Below are 19,189 nucleotides of genomic sequence, written 5' to 3' on the forward strand. Positions count from 1 at the left end.
CATCTGAACATGGTCAGAAGTATGGGTATATCGTGCTTGACCTTCGTGTTAAAAGAGGGATGTTAATATAAAAAGAATTGTTATGATTCATACGACTTGGTTTAGAATACCTTGTCGTTTCCGTGAGCAAACAAACCATGATAAAGGCAATGTGAGAACTGCTTCTATTGGTCAGAAAGACTTGGGATACTCAGTTGACACCCGAGATAGAAATTTGATAAATGAAATAGGTTATCTTCTTGAATGGCTTTCAGGCAGAACTGGTCCACATTTGTGTTTAGCTTGGAAGAAAATCAGATTAAGCTCTAGCAATCAACCTGATATTTGCAAGTAATTTGTTGCTGAAGCACATATTGAACAACCAGTTTTCCGATAATGCTGTTTAAAAGCGCAGCTTGAGAATAGATCGAATAAAATTCTGTCTTAAAATTACTTGCCGATATACGGAGCGACAGCAATGACATTCTAATTCATAGAAATTTGAGATACGGGTATTTTAAATTTTGAAAATAATAGCATGAAAAATCATCATTGTTACGGTTACAGGGTCGAAATTTCGTAAACTTCAAATCGAACAACTACTTTTATTCACTGGTAATTAATCCACACAATGAAAAACCTTGAATGGTATTGAAACGCTACCTGTAGAACGAAAAACATGGACGCAAGATGCAAACAAAAACATGTGGAAACGACATGTAAAGAAAAAACAAACAGCTGAGAAGTTTCCTATTGCTTTAATGTGTCGATTAATGAGCGTTGCAAAAATCTTTAAAATTCACTGGTCAATTAATCCTTCAACTTCTTTCTTCACGAATTTTTGATTTGTCTGATGTCGTTCGCTCCGCTGCATCTTGTAACCGTTTCAGAACGTGGTCGTTGTTCAGTATAGAGAATGAAGGGATGTGTTAACGAGTCTTTACCAGCTGATGAACTTATATTTCAAACGGAGATCTTTCAAGGTTACGCTTGAAGGTATTGTGTATTTCTGTGGTAAAGGTGGGGCAATACTTGTACCACAAGTTTTTTGTAAATTTTATTGTCGATTGTAAATTTACTATTCCGAGGAGGCATTTCATATAAAAACGTGGTTGAAATGTAACTAAGGCATATTAATAAAGAATTTGCATAATACATTCTTGTGTTGTCAGAAATGATAATATTTGTAGAAACATATCTTGAATAAAGAGGACATTCAACATTTTAACTCTAGAGAAGAGGGATGGATGTTTTGATTTTATTATTTCGATATGCGTAGGATTAAGTTATTCTCATGCATAGGTACTGCAGCCCACCCAGGTTTATTGTTAGTTTTTAAATATAAGAACTTATGTCGCTTGACCCATTCCATCAACAAACGTACATTATTTTCAATCTTCCAATGAAGCTACGATTCCGAATATGGCTGTTGTACGCGCGCAGTAGCATCATCGTTTCGCACTGACTACGCGTAGAAGGAAAAGGTACCTTCTTTTTCTTACATTGTTAAAAGTAATAAGGTTTTAACCTCTTGCGATGGTAAGAAATTCACAGGTACGCATGCCAAAACAGTCTACTGCAATTTGCACTGAGACTGCACAAAGTATCCGATACCTTTAGAGAAATCGGGGAAAGATTTATATTTTCTGAATGAATTAATTTTCGACGTAAGACTGCGCTCCTGTAAACTATGTTAAGGCAAGCAATATGTTTATGGATCGTGAATATCATTTGTACTTCTGTGACAATTACCTGTTGAAGTTTGTAGAACGTCGTTGGCAATTCTATGAGAAAAACATCTCGACGTGCGTACCACGTCTTGCCACCGTAAGTGGTTAAACCAGCGATTCCCAAACTTTTCAGGACCCTCCGTCCCATTAGATCCGTTAGCACTCTCATGGAAGGTACCACCAGTGCCGACTTGGGGGCTCCAATGTTTGAGTACCGCCTCCTCTGGGCATCTAAATTTTGAACGTTTTCTAGCCGTAAAATTTTTCGCCAGACTGAAATTTGAATATAAATAAAAGGTGACGGAAAAGTTGATAAATAATAATAATAATAATAAAAAAGAAAGTAACCCTTCTTTGTATGATGATGGAAATTTTCATCATAACATTTAGTGACCAAAAGAACTCAAAACAGGTGTATTGTAAATTGGTTATTGCTGGCAACTTTTCCCACGACTATTGCGTAATAAGGAACGTAATTATGAAAAATAAAATAAATCAAATATGACAATCATTAAAGCAGGTTTGAACTTGCTATTCCACTGTTTGTTGTGGTTGGAAGAAACGTGCGATTTCTTGAATATTTTTTTCATAAATAATCAGATTTTTTGCTTATAAAAGTGATAATGAGTGGAGAAATTTACAAGAGAGGGACGTTGAAGATATAGCACTGAGCTTAATATATAAATTTGCAGGATGATCGATATTTCCATCATACTGCTTTTTAAAATTATTTTATATATTTATACTAGGATTTTTTAAAAAACATTTTTCCTTTAATCTAGAGCATAAATTATATCTCCCTGATTTATTTCACAAAAAAAAGAAAAAATCATTCAAAGAAGGGTTAACTTTTTGCAAATAAAACTATCATCCCTGTAATTAAAATTCCATTTTAATTTTATATTTTGATGATTTTTATTGTTTGACCTCAGCTAAATAGATCTTTAAGAATGAGAGGTAAGACAACAAGAAAAATAATCGAAACCCTTTATTTTTGAAGTTAACATTTTATTTAAAATAGATTAAAAATTAGTAATTGTTAAGTTATAGTCTGTTTGTTAATTTTACGTACACCAGGTCTTAAATCTAATTTTTATTGCCTAGTAATAATATTAAAGTATCAGTGCACAGTTTTGTATAAGATATAGCCTCAGCACTAGTTGTCCTAGTAATTAAGAACGCTCTTGAAACGCAGAAGTATAATAATTAATGTTATTAATAAAGGGAGTCTTTCAGATTTCACGAATTTTAGTTGTAATGTCGGTATAAAGCTTTTAATCTATAATTAATTTCTGTTTAAATAAGACTTGAGAAAAATAGAAATTCAGGGTGAGGCAAAAGTTAAGACACATTGTGGAGTTACCAGTCGCATAAGAAGTACTGGTGTGCTCTTCAGCTTCATAGATGCTGTAAATGTCGCTCAGATGTATCGTTTGTTTTTAGGTTTTTGTGTTGATTAAACATATTATATACAACTTATTTTAGAAAATATTTTTCTGAACCTTCGAAATTAAATTACCGTTAATACTTCTTTTTCGTAATTTAGTTGTAGTTTTTATGGAAATTTTCTGTTTCATAAACGCATACTTTAAGTATACAATTTTTAGCTCCATTTTAACGTTCATATACAAGGTCTGCTTAAATTTAATTATATATATTTCTGTATTACAAACTTATATTGACATTCAATGTCTTATGAGTCAACTTCCCGCTTAACGCTTCATACAACTATAAGCGATATGGTTTAAAAGTCAATTCTGTGAACAGTTCCGAAAATAGACGTAACGCCGCTGGATGCGCTAAAACTGTGAGCTAAGCAGTATAATCTGTTCTATTTATTATTTCTAAATGTACCGGAACGTAACTCTTGTCAGAGAATATAATTTTTAAAAAAATGTTTGAAAATGTAAGAAAAACTATTTAAAGTGATAAATTGGTATTTGTTGTTTATGTCAATTGCTAACATATGCATTTCTGTATCACAAATGCGAATCAGTCAGTGTCAGTCATAACTGATTGAATTATTGTATATCGGCGATTGAATTATGTTTATACTAATGGCTGTTTGTCTACTTTATTTCATCCTTCATTTGTGAAACTGTCTCGGTGTTATTTGTTTCTTTGTGTTTGGAAATGAATGCCAAGATTTTGTTTGTATGACAACAAGATTTTCTTTATAGTACTCTGAATAGATGCACCAATTCTGATTGATGCATTCATAATGACCAAACAAACTTCTAATACTACTTGTGAGTTTCTAAATGGAATGTCCATCTATTCTTATTAAATTTCCTTCAGATGCATTTTTTCTGTAGTGCTCTGAATAGATGCTTTAATCCTGACTGATACATGCATAGTGACCAAACAAACTTCTAAAAACAGTTGCGAGTTTTTAAATGGAATGTCCATGTAATCTCATTAAATTCCCTTTAGATATATTTTCTTTGTAGCATGAAAAACAATACATTAAAGCAATGGTTCCCAATTTTTCTCATTGTATGGTCACCTGTTATGTAAAAATAAATAAAATGTACATATTCAGAAATATAGATACGTAAAAAAAAAAAAAGACAAAATTCATCAAAGCGAGTGCCCAACTGTCGGTCTGTCTATTCACTTGCACGTAAACCTGATCGCTCAGAAAAAAATTAGACAAAAGAAATTTGATACGCTGTCTTATGAACAAAATTGTAGAGATCTTTTTAAATTTACACAGAATCGATTGAAAGAAATACGTCTAAAATTCGTAAACGCTTTTTTTTTTTTAAGTAAGAAACATAAAACGCGATGTATCATGTGTCTATTGTTCATTCTCAGATTCCGAAATTCTCCATGCTTTTCTGCGAGTGTTAGGAGACTCTTATTTCTTCAAAAAAGTTGGTGTGAGGCAAGACAAAAGGAGATGTTTACCTTTAGCAATAGGGTGAACTTATTCGCGGAATTAGATTACCGTTCATCTTTCTGTTTATTACCCCTTAGAGCTTTCTGCATTTGCATTTCTCTAATCTCGGGATCCTCATTAGTACACGCGGAGTTCCGTGGGGAGGAACTCTCATGTAAAGAGACAGTGAAATTTAAAATGAGCAAAAAGGATCGAAACCATGAAATTTTATTTTTATCGTTTCATTACCAGAATATGTGATAAATATTCAACTAATATACGGTACACTCCCAATTATCCGCGGAATTGGGTGGCGCGGCCGCCGCGGATAACAAAAATCGCGGATAATCCGAAGAAGCTAAAAACGGGTATAGTAAAAGAGAAAACAGTCATTCCAACTTTGAAAAATCATTTTATGTACAATAAAACGTAAAATAAACAGCAGGAAATGTTTAACTAACGCTTAATATTTTAGTGTATCACACAAAACTAACCTAAAATGCATTTTGTTAATGAAAACAGAAAAGTGCTTTGTACTTACGAGAGGCGTCAAGGATACACAGAAAAATTAATACATATGTACTGTTTTAATACTGTAATGTATTATGTAATTACAAAAGCATAACTGTAAAACTACACCTTTTTGAAGAAATCAGTCATTTGTGTTTGCTTCTTGCTTTGGAAGCATTTTCTCTTTGCTTGGAAGCAAAAAAAAAAACAACTTAGTGCGGCAGGCGCGGATAACCCGCCAGCGGATAATCGGGAGTCTACTGTAGTGTCATAAAATGTATTGTTCAATAAAATGAATATTTGAAGAGCCTATAGAAGTAAAAGGTATATTTTAACCCTTTCTAAGGCCGTGGGAAGTATGCTTCCCACCAAATTTATCAATCTTTATATTAAATTATGTAGGTTGGCATCAGTTCTGACAAATTTTTTTAGAAAGACAGAAACTTAGATGCTTTAATTCTTTATCTTACACAAAATGAAGTGTCTTGATTTGTCACTTAATTTTTAATTAACCAAATTAATTAATCAAATTAAATTTATCTAATAAGCTAAATGAATCCCTTTTCTTATTCTAATTTCAAGCCTAAAAATATTTTAACATAATATGACTAGAAAAAAATGGCCCTTTTTAAAGGGTTAATTTTTTTCAAAATGATATAGTAATTAGATTTGAATATCTTTAAAATGTTCTAGATGTTTTAATTTTTGTGAAAATTAAATAGAATTAATAATAAAAATTTCGGTTAAGCCTTTAAAGAAAATAGGGTATGTATTCTATATTTCGAAGTTTTTTTAGATAGTTAAAATCAATTTTAGTTCAGAAAAAAAATAAAATCCTCCTTAAAATTCAGTAAGTGTGCATAAAAATATTTCTAAAAAATTAGCATTTAATTGGAATTACAAAACCATACTCAATTTTGTTCCAAATAAATTTATTTTGGTTAATAAGGAAGAAAAAAATAATATATTAATTAAAATATATTAAAAAATTGAAAATTAGTTTAAAAAATTAATTCATCTCTTATTTTTTGAAATTTTTAAGATGTATATATGTTTTAATGTTTAAAAATAATATATTTTGCTTTCAAAACTTTTTAAAGAGATTTGACGTATTTATATTTTAATACACATGCGCAAAAAATTTCATAACTCTAAGTGAATAATTCGCAAAATTATCTAAGAGAGCACCACCGTCCCCTTAAGGACTTAATTATAATCTCCGCTGTGTCCAGGCTCCCATTTCTGTGATACATTATGACAAGGCGGTGCTATATTATCCAAAAGAAAGTCGAAGGAGAAAGCTGTTTCTATTTACTGCATGAAATCTATAGAAAAAATGTTTGCCTTAAAATCATAATCATTTTAATAAATGTTAAAATCCAAAGTTAATTTTCGTTAATATTCAAAGAAAGCATTATTATTTTCTCTTAATGTATACATTGGCAAACGCATGAAGGTGGAATATTTAATGAAACGATAAAATTGGTTTGAAAAATTTAGAATTGCACTATTAAATATTCTTGTTTTTATGTGACTTTGTAAAGTAAAAACATTTCTAAGAATTGCGCTTTAGATTGAGTTTAAAAAATTTATTAGAATTACAGAAAAAACACTGTATGGAAATAAAATTTGTATCGATGAAAAACTATTTTTGTTTCTTATTTTCAACGCAAGTTAAAATGTTTTTAAAATAGAATTTAGTCAAATTTATTGTAATTTCATCGGCTCAAAGAATGGTATCTTAAGCTGTATCCTCAAATTCTGTAAAATGTCAGCAATTTCTTTTATAAATTTAACAGTGTGAAACTAGATGGAATGTTCTTTCATCAGCACTCTCGTATGTAATAAAAAAATCGACTCTACTATCTGAATCAGATCTTCCGCACGCCGAAATAAATAAATAAATAATAAAAACAATAAAATAATTGGATTTCGTTCTCAGTCTTTGTATACAATAAAGGATTTACAAGGGAAGGTCACGGGGTTGAAATCTGAGATCGGGATGAGATTTAATGTAATGACAGTATACATTTAGAATGTTAATTATTGAAAATATTAAAACGCAATGACCAGCCAATTTCGAGAAAAAGGTCCTCAAACTTTTCGTAAAGCTTATATACTGATAACTTGGTTGCCGTTCCGATGATCCCGATGGCATGGTTGTCTAGGTAACCGCCTCGTATACGGAAGGTCAGGGCTCGAACCTGGCTAGGATTTTTTTTTTCTTTTTTAATAACTTTTATTCAATTCAAAATTTACAAATACTCTTAATTAATATGTTTTTAATTTTTTCCATCCAAAATAAATATTTATTATCGAACTACAAAATAAAATTAAAATTTAAAAAAAAGTTATAAATAAAGATGCATTTTTTTAAAAAATAAAATTACTTAAATTTAATTACCTATTTACAGATAGTTTTAATAGTTTTGAAGCGCGATAACTGTCTGTAAAACAGTCATAACTAAAAAATGTAATTTTTGGATTTAGCGAGATTTGAAACTTGGAGATGCACCGTAATCTCAAATTTTCAGCCGATTGTAATATTTCCTCTTTGTATATATTAAAGCAAAATTCGATAAATTTTATTTCTAATTTCTATTTAAAAGAGGAAAGAAACGGAGGTTCGAATCTCTTATCCGAAACATCGCAGCATTATGTTTAGGCTCGATTTGTCTTTTTCCAAATTTTCTCTTAATTTCACAGTAATAGCTCGCTCACTCAAAAAAAAAAAAAAAAGTGTTTAATATTGTCGAAACATGCGTGTATGTAACTCAGTAACAAAATAAATTTGAATTTCAAATATACATAATTACAAATATTTGTATAACTTGTACATTTTTTTCGTTAATTCTAATAGAATAAAATTGGTATCAATGGAAGCGTAATTTTTAAAATTTTAACACGTTGACCGACGTGTCATCCATATTCGGGTGACAGCAAAAATTATCATTCAGTGTAAAATTTGATTCCCATAGAACATGCCTGTATTTAGTTTATATCCTTGTTTTAACAAATTGTTCACGGTGTGAATCACCTGTGATTCTCACTTACAGTTTACTTTTCGTTTCACGGTCTCGCGGCTAGAATTGTACTTCACTAAGGGATGGTACACAGAAAATGGAGTGGTTATTACACCTCCTAATTTCGCGAATAATCTGAATTCATGCTATTGCTAAACGTAAATATCTCATTTTCAACTTTCTTTGCACTCCTTTTTTGAGAAAATAAACGCCTCCTAACGCATGCGCAAAAGCTCGGAGGGATTCCGAACCTGACAATGAACGGTCGTTAGTTTTTCTCCTTTTTACTATAATTAACACGTTGACTACCATGTCTCTCGCATTCGCGTGACAGCAAAAGTTCTCAGTCAATGTAGAATTTGATGCGAGTTGAACAAGCCTTCGTTTAGTTATATCTCCTTGTATTAAAACGTTGCTCAGCACGTGAATCGCATGTGATTCATACATAGTAGCTAATTAGATATTTTCTTTTCTATTACAGTGGAGAGCAAATAAGTAAGCATGTTATTAGATAGTGGTCCGAATCACTGGTAGCAATCATGGCATTGAACGCGTGAGAAAGCAAATTAGCATCTTATTAGATAGTGGTCCTAATAAAAGCATAAATCATGACTGAGAATGTGTTAAAATAGTGTAAAAGTGATCTTTAAGCGGTTATATGTTCTGATGTTACAGAGAGAAAAAGCGTTTCTCAGTGAGAATCATCTACTCAAGAAGCAATTTCGTGCTTTATTTGGTGTATCTCAAAAAGTTGCCTATCTTTGGACTGTTTATTCTGCATAGCAGGAGGAGTTTTTTTATATCATACATATAATATGCATGACGCAGTGTACAAATACCATTATGTTTACCATCATATTTTCTTTCTCCTCAGGTTGATCTCCTGCCATTCCAGAAGCAATGACTTTTCATCTAAATCTACGAAAGCAAGGATTTTACAGAATCAGACCTATACTTGCATATGGTATCCAAGGTGATCGTGAGGAAGAACTACAATGCTTTATTTATCTACAGGATTATGGTTCTCAACCGAAAACCAAAGGTTGGATCATTTTTATGGATGTGTTATATAAATATCTGTTGTTATCAACTTCAGTTATTAATATTTTCATTCAATATTTTTAGTATTAAGAGATGCTACTCTCTTAGATGACGTCGTGACTCATTGTCTACAAATAACTCAAACATTTAATGTCACTTCATAATAAACCCTCTGTAATATGCTGATCAGGTATCAGTTTAGATCACTGCCGGATTAACGAAATTGTCGATTGGCGGAGGTTCATTTAAGAAAACACATTTTAATAGCAAAAATCCATCTTTATTGAACAACATATATAAAACGTTATACCATACAAGTTGTCCACTTTAATGGGGGTCCATTTGTTCATTTCTAAACCGTTAAAGATTGGCATTATATCAATTGGAGAAATGCTTTAAAAGGTGTAAAGAATTTTATTTTGTTTCATTTGAATATACTTATTGCTAAAACAATGATGAAGTTTTACGTTTTCATACAGTTTCCATGGCCCTGTGAAATATATTTGTACCTAAAACTGGCCGAGTTCTAACGATGCGAATATCAATATTTTAGATGATTTTCAATGGCCACGAAGATCCTTCAATCAACGGATCGGCTCTTGCTTAAGGCGGTCGTTGATTGGTTTAAAGTAATAAAATTTAAAAGGGTTTTCGTCACAGATGAGTGAGACATTTTTTATTCAAAATGTGTCAAATTGGATCGGGCAGTTGCATAAAAATGTGAATATCATAATTTGTTACTGACTCAAACAACGTAAATCATAAATTTCTACATATTTTGAAATGTGTTCCGGTCATTGATATTCACAGATAGTGACTTTTGTTCATTTATAAATATTTAATTTTTCTTTATTTTTAATAAATTTCTTATGATGACTAAAATAATTTCACTGTGTTTTGAAATTTGTCCTTAATAAAAAAAATCCAGTTTATATCGTATTTTTTAGTTTAAATTTATATTTCTAATAAATTTGTCTATCGAAATTCATCAAAGTATTTTTTTTTTTTTTTTTGCAGATGACATGAAACAACAGCCGTGGAGTTCAACTTTTGATGTCTTTTCAGATAAAGGTAATTTTCAATTTAGCTTTCAAATAAGATTCCTTGACGTTTTATTATTTAGAATTTGCATAAAGGTTTTATATTAGCTACGTAATTTTTCTTATTTAAAGTATCGCAATTGAGTAATTCAAATGTTACTTTTGAATGAAGCTATTTGATATTTGTTTTAGATAAATATGTTAGGAAACATTTTTTCTGAAGGTCTTAGACAAAATCTTATCATGAATGTGCGTACACTCGCAAAAACTATGCGAGCTTTACGAAATTTTCCGTAAAGGTTTTGCTTTGAACTATATGATGTGTCAACATATTTTATGTACAACAAATTTCATGTGTCAACAAATTCATTTCATTTTGCCTGATATACATTTTTAGCATAAGTCTAAATACGGTACTAGATACGTCGAGTAACACGAGATGCAAAAATCGTACTAAGTATTCTATAACCAGAATCGCTGTAAACGAAATAGGTTCTTGTAGTAACTATTCACCAAGATTTTTTTTCAAAATTTTAATTAGAAATTCTTTTGTAACTTTAAGAATGTTTTACATGCTTTATAATTTATAAAATTAACTTTCCAATGATATCATTTTTATTTTTAATGAATTTTTCAAAATTGGTTTTTAACAGAATGTAACTTTTTGAAATTGTGTACCAAAATAGTGTGGATATTTTAATACCTCCCTTGGGAATAAGTAAAAGTATTTATTCTATTTTCCAATATACAGGATGATTCAAAACTTATCGTCCAAATTTCGTCGGGAGGTAGGGAATTTCTCAGGAAATCGATTTCCTGAGAATAGGAAAGTATGTCCGCAAACTTCATCTGCATGGATAAAATGGACAAGTGAAGTGAACACAAGGAAACAGTACAGTTAAGTGGTAACGAAATTTACTTTTATTCCAGCAAGGTAAAGTACATTCGTTACCAGTAGGTGTTAAAAATTGCGATCATTTACATGAATACGGGATTCACAGCGCCGTTGTTTCGACCACCGAAGACACATAGACTTTGCCTACGGCATATCCGCCGAGATATGTGGTATCAGCATGAAGGAGCTCCAGACCATAGCACAATTATTTCGCTTGATTGCCTGAACCGAACATTCGATACTCAATGAAGCGGCAGAGGTGAATTGATCGTTTGGCCACATAGATCACCTGATTTATCGCCCATGCTGGGCCATGAAAGACGATGTGTACGAGACCCCTGTTGACAGTGAAATGGACCTTGTTGCACGAATAGTGGCCACGCAGGCATTATCCATGATATACCAGGCGTTTTTGAAAGAGTTTGACGGTCACTGCAACGGTGCTGTGAATTCTGAGTTCGTGTAAATGGTCGGAATTTTGAGCACCTACTATAAATTTGTACTTTACCTTGTTGGAATAAAAGTCAAATTCTTTACCACTTAACTGTACTGTTTCCTTGTGTTCACTTCACTTGTCCATTTTGTCCATGCAGATGACGTTTGCGGACATACTATGTGAAATCAGTTTCCTGACGTATTCCCTACCTCCTTATGAAATTTGAACGATAAATTTTGAATCGCCCTATATAACTATTGCTTTAGCATATTTCAAAACATTGGATATTTTTGTTAAACATCTTGTTTTCAGGCTGGTATTTTTTTTTTTTTTTCGCACACTATGTATTGTTAAAATCATTAACCAGCATTATCCAACAGTTGATGCATTCAAGACAAACGAAGCAAGTCTAAATTTTTTTATTTTACGATATGTCGAACTATGGGCTGAACAAATAAAGCTAATTTTTTTTTTTTTTTCAAAATGAAGAAACTTGAACACATCCTTGATCGAAATGATAAGAGCTGAAACTTGGCGAGGACGTGTCCTTGATCGAAATGGTAAGACCTGGTGGTAAGATTTCATCTTCGAGACCAGAGGTTTCCGCCGACAAACCGCCTTGTAAAGCGGATCAGGGGTAATTTAAATCCGTCGATACCAAAAATCTTCTTCCACTGGTGCAGAACAATAATTTGGATAATGCGTATCAACTGCTAAGTGCTCGTCATTTGACCGCAGCTCAAAATTACGAAATTCGTCCCAAAATAGACTCAGTATTGCTTCATAACTAAAAGTTAACACTTCGAAAAAGTAAATATATGCATAATTATTCACCTAATTGAAAGAGTTTATTATTACGAAAAATAAATATATATAATTGTTTTAAATTGAATTTCTCAGGAAAATCATGGCCGTGGTGGCCTGGTGGTAAAATCTCTGCTTCGTAACCAGCGGGTTTTAGGTTCGAGACCCGATTCCACTGAAGAACCATTGTGTAAGCGGGTTTGTTGCACGTTAAATTCGTTTGGGCCAAACATCCTCCCGCTGGTGTGGTGTGGAAGTTTGGAGAGGGAGTACCAGCTCAGGTGTCTTCCTCATTATCTGATTGCGGTTCGAAATTACGATGTCCGTTCCAAAATAACCCTAGTGTTGCTTTAAAATGGAACGTTAATATAACTACCTAAATAGGAAGATTATTCTACCACTCTGTTAGTATTTTTAACAATCAAAAATTCAAAAAAAAAAAAAAAAAAACGTTAAAATGATGCACCATTTTGAATGGTACCTGAGAAAAACATCCGAGTACAAAAAGGGTTAATATGACTAAACTTGATCGGAATGCTAAAAGTTTTGTGTCATTAGATAATTATTTCTGATGATTTTTTAATAATGATATCTTATCATCCTAGCACAGTTGAAATTTCATATAGAAATTATAAAGCCGAGAAAATAGAATTATTAAATAACTCGTCTCAAATTATAAAATGACTACGTATGCCATTCTTACGCAAGTCCGTTTTTTGTAATCGGACAAATGGCTGACAGACAAATATACTATCTAGTCGTGAATTCAAAATTTGAAATATAATGCGGGTTTTTCGGTTCTTTGAAATGTCAGAGTATTCATCTTTTTTGAGGTATGTATTTTTTCTTCGAAAATCATAGATTTAAAATTGTTTCTTTGTTTTCAGTGGAAAAATTACATATTGAAATTGCTCAAAAATCTCGCCCACTGCTGGCATCTCGAATACTAACGGTAGAAGATCTCAGTAATTTATGTCCAGAAGAAGATTGTTTGTACACCAAAGAGGTACGTGTGGATTTTTCTCCCCTTCAGTATTTCTTTCTCGTGCAATGATATATTGAAGCATTCTAGACGTTGTTTTAAATCACATCATACTATTTTATTTTATTTTATTTTTCATGCAAATCGTGGTGTAATCACTGAACATTATCGAGACAACCACTTTTCGACGATTCTTTCTCACTAAGGTGTGAAACGCGGAAGGATGTACGCATTTTTGGAATTAACTTTATTGCTAAATGTAAACATCTCCTCTTTCCGTGTTTCCTGTCGCCCCTATTTTGACGAATTAAGCCCATCCTAACGCATGCGCAAAAGTGAGGCAGGTTTTAGAATCCGTTGACAAACAATATATGTAGCTTTACAATCTGGTGCTTCGTCAGCAAACAAAAACTGCGGTTAGTGATTTAGTATCGGGGTGGGGTGGGGTGGGGGACATTGAGTATTCGATGACTTTGCTGTGGTGCAATGTAAATCAAAAAATAATTTTTTTTTCACCTTTTTGAAGTCAAATACGAAGAGACGCGGAACAAAGTAAGGTAAACTGATTTTTATCTGTAATAGAAATTATACAGATACAATAATGATCGAACCAGTTAAGTGCGTTTGATAAGTATCCAAATCTTCATTTTTGCGTGGTCGATGCGTAATTTTTTATCTAATAAAAATGAAATCTTATTCGCTTTATTATGATTTGAAATGAAAATTTGCTATGCAAGCGTTTGTAATACGTTCGAAGTGTGTATATACAACAAAAAGGGAGAGTTGACGGACTTTAAAAAAATAAATTCCACTGTTAACTGGTTAATAAGCAAAGTTTTTGTTCTTTAAACGCTTTAACAAAGTGAATCATATTTGACTTTTTCTGTTAAAATATTTTTTTCTTTTCATGATTGAAGTTTTTTAAAATAATATTTTGGAATTAATAACCATGGACGATCAAGAAATTATATGTACTAAGCCATTAAACCTTATGACGGTGCTAGTTATGTTTACTGAAATTCGGCTTATGCGGAAAATTACGGCACTAATTATTTTTACTGAAATTAGACGCATCTTATGCGGAAAAGCTATCATTAATAAGATAAACATTCGACGTCGTATGTTTTAAACTTTATTTCGATATGTATTGTGTGTTGGAATAATTTATGGACTTAAATGTATTGATAGAACCTTATATTATGTTTACCAATGACAGCATAAATCTCCCTCTTATCCCACTAGGTGGGGCCACCTTCAGAGTAAAAATAAGGAGACTTCGACTTCGTAGTTGGTGTTATTGTATAGCAGAAAGATAATTCTGGACAGCTACGAGGTTTTTCGAAAACGAGTCGCACTTCCTGGTTGAGATGGAAGAGGTCAACGTATCACCTTAGGCGGAATGGTAGAAGAGTGTTCGGGGGGGGGGGGTTCTTTTACAAGGGGCTTGAAGAACCGTTTTTTTCGTATAACCGGATATCCGTGATAAAAGTTTAGATGGACTAAGTAACAAGACCTGTTTTTTTTAAAGAAAAAACGTAGACCTAGCCGTAGTGGGTGTCCTAAACATCAAGAACTGGATTTTTAAACTATTGTCCATATTTGTTGATTTAAAAAACATAATTTATTTTGTGCACTGGGTAAACCGAAGTTTTTGAAACAAAGGGCCCCAACGACAAATAATTTCATAAACATTTGTGGAGAGTTCTTCCTGTCTGTGAAATTTCCATATTAATAAGTGAAAATAAAAGAACGCAAACATTCCGTTAAAATTTTATAAATAAAAAACGTTTTTGTTCCTTCATTTTTTTAAAAATTTGCGCACGCTTAGTATTGCCAAAAAACGTAGACGTTGTTAACTAAGCATCGAAATATTTTGTTGATTTAAATGCAGAATAAAAAACGTGATTATTATAGGGTATTTTTTCTTCGTTGAAGAAGTGAAATTACCGTTAGGATAAAGCAAATTATTTTGTTAGGACAGAACGAATAGTGTGTGTAATAAATGAATATTGAACTGTAAATTAATGTTTCAAAGGACTTCCCTGAATCCTCCTCTATTCATATCTCTATATTAGTAGAGGCTATTTGGCAGGGGTGGCCTGGTGGTAAGATCTCGACTCCTGAACCGGAGGTTTTCTGGTTCGAGACCCGATTCCACCAAAGAACCGTCATGTAAGTGGGTCTGGTGCACGTTCAATCCGACGGTGTCAAACGTACTCCCGCTGGTGTGGTGTGGTGGTTTGGAGAGGGGATTCCAACTCAGGTGTCGTCCTCGTCATCTGACCGTGGTTCAAAATGAGAGGTCCGTCCCAAAATAGCTTTAGTATTGCATTAAAAATGGGACGTTAATATAACTATACTTGCCGTTAATATAACTAAACTTGCCTAAACTTGTTTATAATTTTATCCCTTTGCACTCGGAAAAATAATTCGATGCATAGTTATTAACCTAATGCAAGGACTTGTTTATTGCTCCAAAAAATATATATAATTGTCTTAAGTAGAATTTCTCCTTATACCTTATTTCCTTATTTCATCTGTGATAAATTAAATCCATTAATTGGTGCAAAGACGTAGAAATGAATAGAAAGGGGAAAAGTCATAGACTGACTACTCTGACCCGCCCTGAAGGCACACGGATGAAATCTGAATGACCAGACCGCCGCGACAGAAACACTGGCGGAAACTGTAGTTAAGACCTAAGGGCCATCACCGGCCACGGTACAACCCTTCCCTAATGAAGTATGTTCCGTCATCGATGGGAGGAGCCAGATCCCCACCTTTTCGTATGCCCATAGGGGTGGCGAGAACCAAGAACCATGCAGGAAACTTCTCATCTTCAGTTACGAGGTACCCCCCCCCCCCTGTGGGGCATAGAAAGAGGTTGAAAACGTACATTATTAGAATTAAAGAATTAGTCTCATCTAGAGTTACTGCCAATTGTGCTCAAGGTCTTTTGTACTTATTGTTCATTTACCAAATTTAATAAACGATGTGAAAACAGATTTTACTTGTGATTTTTAATAAATATCTACACCAGCGTGTTGAAGAAAAAGAAACATTAACTTAAGAACAACGTTGTAGATTTTTAAAACTTTGATTTCGCTGTTCATGTTTTATTTTATTTGCTCAGAATAGTGAAATAGAAACTGGGAAACACGCAGACAACAGCTTTTGTCTTGTGAATAAGAACAGAGAAAAATTGAATAATAACGCATTTTTTTCAAGCAAGAGGTTAGCACAAAATGTGAGCTAATTGTTGAAGCACCGTATACTGTGTGTCCTGTCCACTACGAGAACGCTTCCAGACATTTGTCTATGTTTACGGCGTCGCTAAAGAAACAGGATATTGTTGGAAGAGTTCATTTCGCATATGTATAAATTCATTCAAGTTTCTTACATTGACACGTTTAGCCCCAAATTGGCGATATTTGGTATTATTACATTTAATTTTTGAAAACAATTTATTTCAAAAAATGATTTACTAAGCTGAAATCATTTGAATACTCGGAATATTGAAAAAATATCTGATATTCCTGTCATATGTATACAAAAAACAATGCAAATCAAATAGAAAAACTGAAAAATTATTTGCATGCCCATTGATTGCACTAGAAGAAGAAAAAAAATAATTAAGAAATCTAAAGTAGAATCATGCATGATAAAAAAAAAAAATTAATCGTCTTCATTTCATTTGTTTTAAATTTATGTAAGTAATTAATATCAAATTCTCCGAAGCAAACGTGTGGTAATCTAATTTAACTGAAAAACAATAATATAATTAATCGGAATTATTTCATAATTTTTATAAAATGGTTGTTTATAATTTAATATAAAGTAAAATGTTCATTGTTAAATATGCTTGAATCGTAACTTTCGTTTCGTCCAGTGTCAAAACTTCATCTTTTAAATTTTTCTAATAGTAAATTCCGACACTCAATCGCTCGAGAAACTCTTTTCATAGCTTGTGAAAAAGGACTTTCAAAGATTTTGCTGCAGCTTCTTCGAAACAAACGAGAAGTACATTTAGGCACAATTTTATGTACTTGTGATTTTAAAGTCTCTTCTTTTTCTTGAGTTGAAAAGGCATTTTAAAGGATGTCAAAATTGAAGGGACAAGAAAAATATTATTAAATAATGAAATGCTGTTAATATTAACCAAACTAAAGGTTAATAATACATAAAAGAAGCAAACTAAGCGAATATAAAGGCACGTGCAACTGCGGCTAAAGTGAGAAGAGGAATGAGCAACAGCTTTTGTTATAGCTTCAAATTGACTCCAAGAACACACACACACACACACACACACACACACACACACACACACACACACACACACACACACACACACACACACACACACACACACACACACACACACACACACACACACACACACACACACACACACACACACACAAAACCTCCAGACTTCCGTCCGATTCCTCCTATTCGAAATGAATCTTCCCTACAGAAACCTGTTTCTATAACGTCAGCCGTAAACATAGACATTTGTCTGGAAGTGTTCTTGTAGTGGACACACACTACTATGTTGAGAAGCGCGTGCGTGGTGTTTTATACGGATTGACATCAATGGTGTAACAAAAGTGGTCTGAAGCTTAGTATGATGTAAAGCTTAGTATGAGTAAAAAAGTCTGAAGCTTAGTATGATTATTTATCCTCCTTCCTTTATCAGTGGGGCCCCGACATTTGATTGCCTAAGGGCCGTTGAAGGTTTAATGCAGCCATTAGAGAGACTTCGATATTTTAATAATATGCTTATGGATATTATACTTCCTATTTCGTAAGAAACTATTAAATCGATTTTTTTTTGCTGTTAATGTTATTAAATTGAATAATATATTAGTGCATAATAATTGCACTAATAATTTATTGAATACTTGAATAATTTATTGTGCACTGAATAATTTATTAGTTGCATATAATAACTTCTATTTCTTTTGCAGCTGAGCTTAACTCCTAAAGGAATTCTACGTTTCACTATAATATATTTCGAGGACGAAGATGGTGAGATTTCTTTTATTTGCACGTTCCTTGAGTTATTATGTTGATTGTTTATTAAAACATTTAATTCTTTATTTTGATAAATCAATAATAAAGAAAACTGTTGTTAAATTTATGAAGTTTATTTGTCATGTATTTACTTAACATTAAATCTGCATGTAAGAAGTAAAATATAGTTATAATAGCGAAATTTCATCTGATTTACAGAAAACATAATGTAATTAAATGTTTGAACATTTTACGGGGCAACCAAAAGTTTCAAAGCGCATTGTATTCCATGTTATATTTTATATTTTAAAAAGCAATTCGATGAAAAAACTTTTTTTTTTCCGATTCTACAGCTTCTATATTTCATTAATTCAAGATGCATTTTAGAAAGCAAATACTAAAAAACATCAAAATAAGCAAAAACTATTCATTAGCCAACTTGCTAATGAAGTGGATTGAAAAACAGTTTATTCGTACACATCATAAATTTAGTTTTAGATAGGAGATACAGAAATATGACCAAAGAATAAAATCTCATGGTGAAAACTTTCATTTATTATAAAATAAAATATTTGAAATCTATATAAAATTAATTTGAAACCAATTTTGAACGTTACGATGCATGAAGCATAGTTTTTCTTTAAATTTCTTTCGAATCCTTTTCATTTGATATTCGGATATTAGTTGAGGCCATCATGACCCAATAGCAAGTCTTGATTAGAGGACGAAGGATCGTAGGGTCGAGACCCGGTTCAACTCAAGATCATCGCATAGTTGGCCACTTGTATATTAACACTTTAACTGCCATGACGTACGCCTGTGATTCATACCTTCCTTGTAATTAGATAGCCTTTA

At 32.4% G+C, this 19,189-nt stretch overlaps 1 protein-coding gene across 1 annotated transcript in view; it reads left to right on the plus strand.

The window, feature by feature from the left end:
- LOC129959652 (protein kinase C theta type-like) overlaps positions 1–19,189 on the plus strand; it is a 35,228-nt gene that overhangs the window by 7,149 nt on the left and 8,890 nt on the right. Inside the window, exons 2-5 of the mRNA XM_056072540.1 lie at positions 8,998–9,165; positions 10,182–10,235; positions 13,227–13,345; positions 18,289–18,349. Of these exons, the coding sequence (XP_055928515.1) occupies positions 9,024–9,165; positions 10,182–10,235; positions 13,227–13,345; positions 18,289–18,349 (376 nt within the window). The 5' untranslated portion in view covers positions 8,998–9,023. The remainder of the gene's footprint in view (positions 1–8,997; positions 9,166–10,181; positions 10,236–13,226; positions 13,346–18,288; positions 18,350–19,189) is intronic.

The sequence above is a fragment of the Argiope bruennichi genome, chromosome X2, assembly GCF_947563725.1.
Source record: "Argiope bruennichi chromosome X2, qqArgBrue1.1, whole genome shotgun sequence".
In the NCBI taxonomy this organism is placed as follows: domain Eukaryota; kingdom Metazoa; phylum Arthropoda; class Arachnida; order Araneae; family Araneidae; genus Argiope; species Argiope bruennichi.